Here is a 12,798-nt window from a genome sequence, read left to right as displayed (position 1 = left end):
ATTCTATAACTATGAAAACACCATAAATGCTTTGTAAAATATTTATATTAATCAATTTTTTATTTTTTTATTGACATATATGAATATGAAAAATAAGACAAAATTTAAAAAATAAAAATGAAAAAACCCCTTTCCAAATCAATTATTAATTAACATTTGTATTTTGTATCCAAGGGAGAGTACTTTGAAAATAAAGACCATTGTTGACTGCTGTTACATGTGAAAAAAATAACATGTTTTGAATGTACTGATAAACAAACTGAATTTGGAACATATAATCATGAATATAATTGAAGATATACGAAAGAAAGTAGTGCTGACTGAACACACAGTGAACAATGTGCGAATTTTACAACTGTTTTATTGTTTTTTGTTTACTGCATTTATTTTGAGTCTCAACTTTCAATTCACAGTGTCCGTGATTCACAGTCACTGCAAAAAATAGGAAATGTTAGTGAGCTGCGCCGGTGTTACCAATACTTAGCTTCTATACCAGGACAAATCATTCGTTTGGACAGAAAAATAAATAAAAAACTTACCGCTTACCGTCAAAAGCAGTTTAGATTTGAAGATGCATTTGTTTTCTATCAAAAAACATTCGGTACTGGACAATCCTTGATGAATTTCAAAAGTTGTGTTGATATTATATCCTAATTTTTTTAATGATTCATTCCTCGCGAAATCGTGTGGGTTTCGTTTCTGTTATCAAGGTACCGCCCCAGTTAAAAAAGTTTATTGGGAAAAAGATACGGAAAAAAGTGTCCATAGATAGGTATGCAATTTGGTGCATTAGTGCAGTAAAAATTGGTGCGCAAAAGTAGTTCGTAGCGGATGCGAGACTGCGTGTGTGTGTGTGTGTGTGTATGTGTGTACGTGTGTGTGTATGTGTGTGAGTGTGTGTGTGTGTGTGTCTCTTTCTTTTTTTTTTTTTTTTTGGGAGTGCCTACGTACACGGTAACGGGGCATCTAGCCTCAGGATCTACGTACACGTAAACTGGTTTACTGTTGCAACACAAGCAATAGATGGTCCTCGCTGTCGTGACCGCACGCGCTCGTGTGTGTGTGTGTGTGTGTGTGTGTGTGTGTTTGTGTGTGTGTGTGTGTGTGTGTTATTTTTTAAAAATCAAAACAATTTTAACCATTAATGGCGAGATTCGATCTTACCCTCCCCAAACTCCAGATCTTAGTCTTAATGTTATCATTAAAAGACAAGCTTTGGGATTTATAGTTTAATTGAAGCCCGAGTCTAAATATACTCTTACTACTGCTCTCTTGGTGAAACGATTTATTCCGCATAAGCAATCTGCAGAAAAAAAATCAGTGTCACTGTAAAAGGTTAAAATTTCACGAAGTAAGCTCCGTGAACACCGCTGTAACAATCCTTTGATCTACGTCATCAGGCAACCCGTTGTTTCTTTCATGTTTTCCCATTCCCCCTTACTATCCCCCCATCCTCCCACCCATCTCTGTGTCTCTCTCTCTCTCTCTCTCTCTCTCTCTCTCTCTCTCTCTCTCTCTCTCTCTCTCTCTTATCATAGTGTTATCCCTTCCCCTTCCCATCTCAATGTAAAATGAAAACGTTCTGCTGTTTGCAGATACATGTATGATTGTTTTGTTTTTTCTCTCTCACTCGGCTAGGATTAAAAACCAAGACATCAGGTAATTGGTGTCTAATGCCAAAGTATAGATTCTCTCTTTGGCCAATTTAGTCACGTATGTGGCAGCCCAGCTATTTATTATGTTCTGCCTATAACACACAATAAGTGGGATTTTGGGGGTGGGTACGAAAGAAATCAAGGTCATAAGTAACCGTGCACAAGAGCTGTATAGGGAATTGGTTTCTGGGGGTCTTGCAAATACCAAATATTTTATGGAAAGCTCTTTCGAACTCCAAGACGTCTGGTTTGTTTTGCTATCTTGGAACAAACGAAACAGATGTCTTGATGTGTGACCTAGTTGTCTGATTTTGTGACCTGGATGTAAGGTTTTGTGACCTAGATGTATCCTTTTGTGTGTGCAAGCCATGCGGGTAAGTACAGCGATAGCTTGCCAGTTGAGGAAAAGAAAAAAAAAGAAGAAGCGTATCTGCATTTGAAAAACAAAACAAAAAAATGAAAAAACAAAACAACTTAACCTTTTAAAGGCGAATATCAATCTTACTTGGACCAAAAATAAAATCTTACCGTTTTCATCAAAAGACAAAAAAACAAATTACAATTTAAAAACTCGAGCTTTTATATAGGGCAATATCCACCCAACGTGCTCAAAGCGCTTTTTATCAATATTCTTACTGCTCTTATGGTGGAAACGTTTATTTTTTCTGCGTTGAAAAATAATATAAATGACGACTATTATTTGAAAACAAAAAAATCAATGTCACTGGCAAAGGGTTAATTGCAGTACTCCTGCATCCCGTGAGACTCCTACGGCACTTGCTAATCATAAAAAAAGGAAATAGCAACCAACAATACTAAGTTGAAAAAAAAAAGAAGAAAAAAAGGAAGGGGGGGGGGGGGGGGGGGAGGAGAGCAAATCCAGCAGCAATGCAACCTTTAGCGGCGAAATTCGATCTTTGACCTAACACCAAATCCTCTTTCATCAAAAGACAAGTAACGGCAAAACGATTATAGACAATTGAAGTCCGAGTTGCGATAGTCTGACTGCTCTCTTGGTGGAAAAGCTGTATTCTCCGTTAACAATAATAAAGATAAAAGCAAACTATTATCTGAAAGCAAAAAATTTGCTTCCCTGTTAAGGGGTTAAGAACATCTGCCAGCATCGTTGACATGCTCTACGTCACCAAGGTCACAAGCGACACACGTCTCCCTTTCGTCTTCATCATGCAACCCCCCCCCCCCCCCCCCCCCCCCCCCCCCCCCCTCTCACTCTCACGGTGGTGGTGGCGGCGGATAAAAAAGGCCTTTTTTTCTTTTATTCAATCAACTGGACTGCTGGTGGACCCTAGGCCTCTCTACAAGTCCAAGAAATAATACTCACTTTTTCTCTGCTCCAACGAAAATATCTACCCCCTACCGGTCTAATTATTTGTAGCAGACGACAAATTTCTCAAAACGGTCACGTGACACTGTAAAAACAACACAGGAAGTCCATGAAAGCTTATTTACGGCATTTCCTTTGAACCGTGTAAACAACAAAATTTCGTTTTCATTCGACTCAACGGGTCAGATTGGCCGGTATTTTTTAACGTACTAAAGTTCTGAAAAATCAAAATGTTTCTTAGAAAGCTGAAAGATGCTAGTTTTTGAAACAGAGGTAGGTTTTTAAAAAAATCTTTATATTTTACGTGAATGCATGCTCAAGGTGAGTTGGACGTGCAGCGGAGGTTGGTAGGCCAAAGGCCCACCTCTCTAGTAATGTAGTGGCGTTTATCTGCATCGATGTATGTTGGTGGTGTAGGTGAACGCAATGTTTATCTGCACCGCAGCTGGCAGCGTAGGTTATGACCCCGTTTATCTGCATGGCAGTTGGCGGTGGAGTTTTATATGATAAGGATAACGGAATAATTTTTTTTTTTTAATTCTTAAATTTTACTGATCATACTTAATCACAATCATACTGGTATTTTCGTAAAAAAAAGTGGTCCCTGCCGAGCGGAGTAATTTTACCGATTTTTTTTTGATTTTTTTTTTTTTTTTTGCCAGTGGTTATGTTGATCAAAAAGCAATAATTTTTGTTTTCTTATCTGTCTAGATAGCTAATAAAATAAAAAGATATTGCGATGAGTCTCAAAAATAATGATTGGATGTAATATGTGCATTCCATTTAGCAGTATTGGGATACAATGGAAAAATATTAGAATAATACCAAGTTGAAGTTAGAAAGAGATTGGAGATTTTAGAAACCCACCAAGATGAAAAACTGGAACATGTCAGATCACTGTCTGTAAAAAAGAGCTTATACCAGTAAAGAAACAAACAACATGACAGGGTCAACTATGGCAGAAGTGGCTTCTCTCTTATCGTTTTCATTGGAATGTGCTTGTCTACTGATGTCATGAGTGTCGATTTACAATTGTCTCCCCTTGTCCCCCTTACAAAGAGCAATATATACAAAATGGCAAATTGAAAAGACATTTAATCTCTTAATGATGTTTGTATTTTAACTGTTGACCATATTTTATATAGACAGATGCAACAATGATAAATTTCACTTTGTATCATGGCTGTCTACCAGTCTACTACAGACTACAGTTTTATTGAAGTAAATAAATGATCAAACTTTACGATTCTAATCATTTTTTACTTCAAAAGTGAAGATACAAATCTATTAAAAGGCACAAATAGATCAATCACTTTGTGTTAATGTGCCAAATTCCATCAGGATTTATGGTGCTAAAAGCTATTTTTCAATGACGGTTATAACCCTAATCTAATATTAAATTATATTACACATCTTGCTCCCAGGCTATCGTTTACAAAAGAATTGTTCCCCGAAGGGCACGACCATCTTACTCATGTTTTGTTGGCCAGATGCTTTCCCCAAAGAAAAAGTAAAACTGGATTGAACAAAAAAGCCAATTTCAAAGGACCAAAATTTTTTAATTGTCGCAAAAAGAAACAAGATCTAGATATTACTTTCTTTTTAATTGGGCAGGTAAACAGTACAGATTTCCCAGGCACATATGAGGGATATGATGATGCATGGAGCCAAGAAAAGTTTGAAGAGGTAATACTTTTCACATATTTTGCAAAGAAAAATCCCACATAGACAGATCTGTGTATGTGAGTGTCTTTGTGTATGTGTGCTCGTGCGCACACATTCAATCCAGCCATTTTTCATTTCATCAAACAAGCAAAATGAAAAGTATCTGAAAAGACGAAGAACTATCATATGTGCAAGATAACTATTCTGAAAAGTGGATAGATAAAAAAAAAAAAACATTTTAAGAAATGAAAATATAGAATGTAAAATTGATGAAAAAAAAAGAGAAAATATCCCTTTCTGAACATTGTCTCAGCTAAAGTTGCTTTTTAATAGTTGTTATTGTAATTTTTTGTTTGTTTGTTTTTTTGTGAAAGTAATTGCTTTGAATGGCAAAACATAAATAAAGTATTGAACAGAAATGCATATAATAACAAAGAAATTTTTCAGGCCCTAGCCTATTTTTTTGCCTAGATTGTCCTTTGTTCATTTCATTTATTAATACTTTATTTTCTAAAGGACCTAAGTGTCAAGCAGCCTCTATTTATTATATCACGCTTTCAGATTTAAAAAAAGGAATCAGTGCTTTTTCAGACACTTGTGATCTCTTCTCTTACATTTGCAGAAATTCCAAATTGATATCATCCGCTTGTACAAAAATGACATGGAGTTTGACATGGTGGGGGTGGATGCAGCCATTGCTAACGCAATCAGGAGGATATTACTTTCTGAGGTAATTTGTGGTTGTATATATTTAAATGCTAATATTTTTATGATTATCAAATATCTGGTCAACTCTAACAGTACAGATATAGGGTCATATGATTTGAACTGTTGATTGTTTTTAATCAGTGATAAATCTTAGGTAAATTAAGAGCCACACATGTAAATGGGATGTGATGTTGTTGTCATGGAAGAGATCAGATACACAGTTATTTGCATTTTCTCTTACTTTTGTTGAAAGATTGAAGAAAAAAAATAATCAGGATTATGATTGGCTCTTTCCATAGGGAATTTTTGGTCATATGGTTTTGATGTATTTATGGCTTCTTGTAAAGAAAACTTCATTTCCGATGTATTGTTCCCTTCAGATTCCTACAATGGCAATCGATCGAGTAGCAATCTACAATAATACATCCATCATTCAAGATGAAGTGCTTGCTCATCGACTTGGTCTCATTCCAATCAAAGTCGATCCAAGGATGTTTGAATATAAACAAAAAGGTGATTTCATCTCTGATTATTCTTAAATGGGCACACATGCATATCACTGCAGGTGGCCAAAAGGTTCAATGCCTTATCTTGTACTCCTTTGTAAAAGTCAAGCAATGTCAGTGGATGAGTACTTAGTTTGAATCAATGACAAATTGTCAGTGCAAAAAGAATACCTTAGCATTATTCATATTTTCTGATTTGATTTCAGATTTTAGTCATGACCTTGAATCATTTCACTCCATAAGTTATACCGTGAGACAGCATCGTTGTTATTGTTTCAATGTTCCTACTTTTACACAACAGCAATGTCAAACCCCGGCAACACATCGAAAAAAATATCTCTGCTTCAACTTCAATGGAATTATAACCTTTCAATTTTTAACTTTTTGCTTCAGAAAATTGATCAAGATTGATCTTTCTGTCAAATGCTGATTGTTGAAATACAAAAAAATAAAGCGAGGAGATGAAGCAAGGGAGAATTATCAGATTAAGTCGGATTTTAGTCAAGATTTCTGGGAAATGCAACAGTTTTGAGTAACTATGTGCAGTTTTATTTTGTGTTTATGTTTCTCATGATTGTTTTCTTTTTTTGTTGTTTTATTGTTTTTTTTTTAAATATTCTGCTACAGATTCAGAGGAAATTACAAGTGAAAATGCAATCCAGTTCAATCTTAAGATTAAATGCTCCAAAAACAGTACCATCTCGGAAACCTCAGATCCAGACATCTTGTACAAAAATCATAAAGGTATGAAGTTTTTAATAGATTATTGAATGTAGGTTTGTACATTCCTCCAGCAAAAGTTTTAACTCCATGTCTCATCAGTAACTCATTCCATGAAACAAATAGTTATTCAGACCATAAAGCATATGGGGCCAGAGTTAATGCCAGTTTCTGTAGTATTTATTGGATAGTACCAAGACTTATTAGTCTCTGGACAAGACGATAGTCAACACAATACTTTCCACCAGATTTAATACACCCAATTGCCCAATCACTTGGTGGGCAAAGGGGGTAAAAAAAGACTTTGACTGCATTATGATCTGATACCTCAACATTGTGATGATAATCAAATTATGTTGCCCATTTGAAGGTATTAATTTGTGGTTTCACTCTTTGAAATTCTGGGAGGATGGGTAAGCTGCCAACATAATTATAAATGAAAGTTTTGTGTGCAGCAATTTACTTAAAGAGAACTTATACTGTCATAAATTACAGGGCATCATGTAACGAATTTAGGTGCATAGATTAGAAAGTTTTTGGTAGTCCGTTTTACAATCAATATGAACACTTTTTTAAATACGATTTTAGTCAAATTCATGTTTCATGAAAACAAATTCACTTATTTTTGTGTCAGAGCTACATCATGTAATATACAAACTCATTTTAAAGTAATTATTTATGTAAGAAAGGTCGGAAGACATTCCTCAATAGATCTATCAATTAAATGATTGATTGATTTTATTATTTATTTCTTTATTGAGTATCACCACACAGTCAAATATTAGAGGCGTCCTGTCTTGCGTTACAAATTTTGTCTCTGGACCCCTTGTATATTGCTTTTTTTTATGTTTTGCCATACAAAAAATAAAAGCTCATGTTTTTAATTGAACTATTTATTTTTTATCCTAGTGTACACAAAACACTTAGAATGGGTGCCTTTGCCTGGTCAAGACAAATTGGTATGTGTTTTTGATAGGTGATTTCATTTGATTAGAATATACACTTGAGAACAGTTAATCTTAAATGCTCGGGGCCAAATAGTTATTTCGGATTATTCTTTTATCATTTTTTTTCTAGGGATATAACTGCTTAAAATGTATGTTTATAGGAGTTGTAACCCTTTACGAATTGGTGGCGTGAATGGCACACATGATCGTCTTACATTTTTTTCTTTTTAAATCTGTTTTTTTTTTAATTTTTGTTGTTGTTTTTTCTTGTTTTGTTTTTGATTTATTTTATTTCTTTTGCTTTTTTTTTTTTTTTAATTTATTTTTAAAAATGTATTTCCACCCTTTTTTAAATTTGCATTTTAGACCTGTAAATTCTCAGTCAATTAACTGAAATCAGTCAATTTGTCAAATTCAAATATTTAAAAAAAAAGGAAAGAAAGAAATGAAGAAAGAAAGAATTCACAAATCGTAGTTGAATGACCGTAAAGTAATTAGGAGTGTTCCACAGCGCTACGCATAGCTCATGGGGGCCGTTTATATTAACGATGGATATATTGCCAAGGCTAAGCGACGCTTTATAGAATTGGCGTGTCTGAACACATCCCAGTGTATTTTCACACATCTTTCGTTAAATTATTGTTTCAAACCTTTCCAAACCTGTCGTGATCCCAACGGTAGCCAATTTTAACTGAGCCGCCGAGTGATAAATTTCACTGTTTCATCTAAGCCTAAATTGACCACATTTACATGGGGGGTCGTAAAAGAATGAAAAATAAAATGCGAAAGCTGGAAGTGCATTATGTAGACACCTTCAAATCGAAAGTTAGGATAGATTCCTACAAGCACATCTCGATTGCCTCACGTTGTAAACAAACTGGTTGACCGTGTCTTCACTGATTGGGTACCTAATTATAAGGTACAATGCTAAGTAGCCTAATTAATTCCCACGCAAATTAGGACGTTTTCTGCCATTGTTTTGCTCAAGCGAGCTTGCTGTTTACTGTGGCGATTTACCATTCATTTAGATTCTTTGGATTTTTCCGCTATGGCTACGCCAGCCGAAGTTTCTTCATATGAATATGATGATAATTCACTTCTCCTACTTAATGATTCAGTGTATTGGCCAGAAGTATTTATTTCATTTTTTTTTCCTGTCATTAACTGATTGCAAATCAAGTTTGCTCAATGCTACATTATTTTAATTAATGTTCTCACATTGCCTGAGCTGTTTGTGGATCGCAATTCAGACTTGTCGAGCATCGATAAAGATGTGAGGAATAAATTCAATTGGTCATGGCACTAGAAGTTAGAGATGATAATGGTGATTATTTTTCTGACTATGTCAGAAAAATTCCAAAATTTGTGAATTCTTTCTTTGATGAAGTCATCTTTACTTTTATGAATGACATGCTTATTTGGCATTCCTTCTACATCAAATCAATGGCAGTCATACTTCCAGTAATAATAACACCCACTATTTTAATGTATTGTATTTATCACTCTCCTCACCAATGATACCCTTATTTTTAAAAAAACAAACTTCACTCTTCAGTTTGTCGAAGAGTTTCAGTCAATTTTTATAGAGCTCATTTACAGGTCTAATTTATTAAATTCGAAACACATAAAAACATAGCCTCTCAAATTAGACGAACAATGAGAACAACAACAGAGGTAGTACAGTACAGACAGAAAAGGAGGAAACTATTTGAATTTGTTGGTGAAGAAATCTGTTATGTTTTATTGATGAACAGCCTTCAATATTATTAATAGATGTTCAATATTATTGATAGATGTTATCACAATTGTAATATAAATTAAAATTTGTTTTATGATTCCATTGATTTCTGGAATAATTTAATATTTCAGTCTGTCAAAGAAGTACGCCCAGTTGATGAAGATATTTTGATAACAACAATGAGACCTGGTCATGTAAGTTATCTTTCATTAAAAATTTTTTTTCATTGAGCATTTATTTAGGAAATATCAAATCGCTTTACAAGGGGTCCCTAGCCAATGACAAAAGTTATCACGAAGCATGAGACATGATGCCTGTTAGGACAACACCTTCAACGGCAAGGTACTCATTTTACACCTGAGTACATTGATAGAATGTGAGTAAAGAGTATTTTCTTATGAACTATGCACTGCATAGAGTGTGAGTCAAGTCCTGGACCTTGCTGTCATCATTTATCGTATTATTCACATAAATTGAACAGGCCTGCCTAATTCCTTTTTGGCAATTCTTTTTATTTTTTTTGGTAATTATTTTGAATAGATTCACAGAGCATGATTTTGCTAGTTAGAACCATCGCTTTTAGATTCTTAGAATTATTTTGGTATTCTATGTTTCGATGTTGATCCATGGAGCTCAATATTTTGTGGTACATTTTGTTCTCCTGAATTAAGTAATAGGAGGTGTGTGATATTTCTTTTGTTTCATATTGTTTTTTTTTGTGTATTACATTTCAGGGACTGGATATAGAATTATTCTGTTTTAAGGGTATTGGAAAGGAACATGCAAAATTCTCACCTGTTGGTAAGTTTTCATATGTAAAAATTTGATGAGTGCCATTATTATTCATTTTACCTTAAGTTTTGGAAAGAGCTTTTAGAATGGTGGATTAGGCATTTCTCCAGTCATTTCCATATTTACTCACACTGAAACACTGAAGGTCAATCTATCTTTGATCTCTTGAAATTCAGAGAAATTCAATGGAGATCATATGCTCCAGCAGTGACTTAATCTTATGAGAAATTTTAATATGAATTCTTGGTCTTTTAAAAAAAAGGATTGAAATCAAGGTGAACAAAAGATTATTTTATGTCATCTTTTACCCTCCATTATTTCTTCAAGATGCAATGGATTTGGTGACTCGGTGACTAAGATGTAACTATTGAAATTATTTATTGAAAGGGAATAAGTTGAAACAATTGTATTTTATAAATGCAGTGACATCTTTGACTGCAATAAGTTTTAATATAATTGATATTGTTCTCATTCTTTCCTATTTTGATAAACCATGGAATCATATAAAACTCTATGCAATCTAAGACAAAAACTTGAGTCAATTTTTTAAATTTTAACATCATAACCTTATTTTAAAATTTGCATGCCCAAATTGCTCAATTAAGATGTGTGTCAAACTTACCTGTCTCACCTGACGGTTTCTCTGGATCAATGTTAGCCTTTGTGCAAGATGATGCCATGATCCTTACTTCTCTACTGTTCACTGTCCAACTGACCCGGGAAACTTTATGAGCTTTGAGGTCACTTGAAAGCAAACCATAATTTATCAATGACATAGGTGACCGACTTGTAGTTTCTTTTTCCTTCAACTTTGTCCTTAGATGCAGGTGTTATTAAGTTGGTTTCCTTATTTTAAATTCCCTTGAATCATTTTAATGATTTTCAGCAGTCTGCAATCTAGGTTAAAGAATATTGAAATTGAAAACCCAAAATTTAATGTTCTTAATTTTAAAATCAATTCTGATTATTCACCACAAAGTCCTCATGAGGCAATTTCTTTATCCTGACAATAGTGCCATGGTGGCCTGAAGTAATTCCTGGCAGGTCGGGAAATCTAATCCATTTTTGTCGTGCTGAAGATAAAGACAATGTGTAGAGTTGAGTGGGTTTGTTTGTGCCAATTTGTAGGCTTGATTTAGCTATAAGTCACAAATTCAGTGAGAACTAAATAAAACATCAATGACTTCAATTTTTATATGTTGATCATACTTATTAAAATGAAAATAAATTTTGCTTATTCTATGATATTTGCAAGTTCACAGTCTTAGTCTGCTGTATTCAACTTTGGAATGCAATTCATTTTACTTATTTACATTTTCCTTTTAATTTATTTTTTTGTTTTGTTTTTCTTCGTAGTTGTCGTCTTCTTCTTCTTCTTCTTCTTCTTCTTCTTCTTCTTCTCCTCCTCCTCCTCCTCCTCCTCCTCCTCCTCCTCCTCCTCCTCCTCCTCCTCCTCCCTCTCCTCCTCCTCTCTTCTTCTTCTTCTTCTTCTTCTTCTTCTTCTTCTTCTTCTTCTTCTTCTTCTTCTTCTTCTTCTTCTTCTTCTTCTTTCTTCTTCTTCTTCTCTCTTCTTCTACTTCTTTTCTTCTTCTTCTTCTTCTTCTTCTTCTTCTTCTTCTTCTTCTTCTTCTTCTTCTTCTTCTTCTTCTTCTTCTTCTTCTTCTTCTTCTTCTTCTTCTTTACTTATATTTTGGTATGTTTTCTTAACTTTTTAAAACAATTTTGTAAAACATTATTTTTTCCAGCAACTGCATCATATCGCCTTCTACCCACAATTCGCCTTTTGAGAGAATTCCATGGAGAGGAAGCTCAAAGGCTTCAAAAATGCTTTTCTCCTGGTGTTATTGAATTGGTTGAAACACCCGGTGGTAAGTTTCAATACTCATTGTATTAAAATATCCTTTTAACTTTAAAGTCAAGGCTCCTCGTCTTGTTTATTTTTTTTGTTGTTGTTTTTTGCAACGTGATTTTATTAAAGAGTGAAGCCAAGAAGAGGAAACCATTGACCGACATTGTTCATTCTTGTTTAATCAATTTGTTACAATTAATATTACTATAATCATCTGATAGAATGAAAGAAAGTAGACTTGATCAACGTATTGATGTGTTCTCATCTGTTTCATCTAAGACATAAGACTGATAGAACTAAATAAGCTATAATCAGAATTGTGTGTCATTTTTATTACTTTTTTTAAGGCAGGGGGAGGGAAGATGCTTTTAAAATATATTTTTTAGTTAAAATATCTAATTGCTGTATTATGAAGCATTATTTCCCAAATTTTAGAGAAATTTTAATATGAATTCTTGATTTAAAAAAAAAAAGGATTGAAATCAAGGTGAACAAAAGATGGTATTGAGATACTTTCTTATAAGAACTTTAAAGGTAAATTCTTTGTATTGAATAGATTTAACTTTTTCAGTTGTTTCACTATTCTGTCACGTAGAGAAAACACGTTTTGCAGTCCTATTTAATTGTAAATACAACTCTTATCGCACTTGCAAATGAAAAATAAATGGTATTTATGTTCAAAGTTTTAATTAGTTTAGTGTAGTTTAATCAGTTTTGAACGATTTCTCCCATTTCTCTTTTTTTTTCACAGGGAAACAGATTGCCAAAGTGGCTAATGCTCGTATAGATACATGTAGTCGAAATGTTTTCCACCATGAAGACTTGAAAGATGGTGTATCTCTTCAGAGAGTGCGAGATCATTTTATTTGTGAG

General features: G+C 33.9%; 1 protein-coding gene across 2 annotated transcripts in view; it reads left to right on the top strand.

Annotated features, from left to right (window-relative positions):
* The first annotated feature begins 189 nt into the window (after positions 1–189).
* LOC144956101 (DNA-directed RNA polymerases I and III subunit RPAC1-like) overlaps positions 190–12,798 on the top strand; it is an 18,280-nt gene continuing 5,671 nt past the window's right edge. The window contains exons 1-11 of one of the 2 annotated variants that reach the window (XM_078886460.1): positions 327–454; positions 3,373–3,453; positions 4,615–4,686; positions 5,288–5,395; positions 5,754–5,886; positions 6,507–6,623; positions 7,509–7,558; positions 9,416–9,478; positions 10,019–10,085; positions 11,822–11,944; positions 12,677–12,793. In XM_078886460.1, the coding sequence (XP_078742586.1) occupies positions 3,427–3,453; positions 4,615–4,686; positions 5,288–5,395; positions 5,754–5,886; positions 6,507–6,623; positions 7,509–7,558; positions 9,416–9,478; positions 10,019–10,085; positions 11,822–11,944; positions 12,677–12,793 (877 nt within the window). In that variant the 5' untranslated portion in view covers positions 327–454; positions 3,373–3,426. Of the gene's footprint in view, positions 455–3,372; positions 3,454–4,614; positions 4,687–5,287; positions 5,396–5,753; positions 5,887–6,506; positions 6,624–7,508; positions 7,559–9,415; positions 9,479–10,018; positions 10,086–11,821; positions 11,945–12,676; positions 12,794–12,798 lie in introns of both variants that reach the window. The other variant, XM_078886453.1, reaches the window with a different exon arrangement.

The sequence above is a fragment of the Berghia stephanieae genome, chromosome 1 (genome assembly GCF_034508935.2).
Source record: "Berghia stephanieae isolate SIO BIC M18660-M18661 chromosome 1, UCSD_Bste_1.3, whole genome shotgun sequence".
NCBI classification, from domain to species: domain Eukaryota; kingdom Metazoa; phylum Mollusca; class Gastropoda; order Nudibranchia; family Aeolidiidae; genus Berghia; species Berghia stephanieae.
Note: the sequence above shows the minus strand (reverse complement) of the source record. Positions and strands in the feature narration are given on the sequence as shown.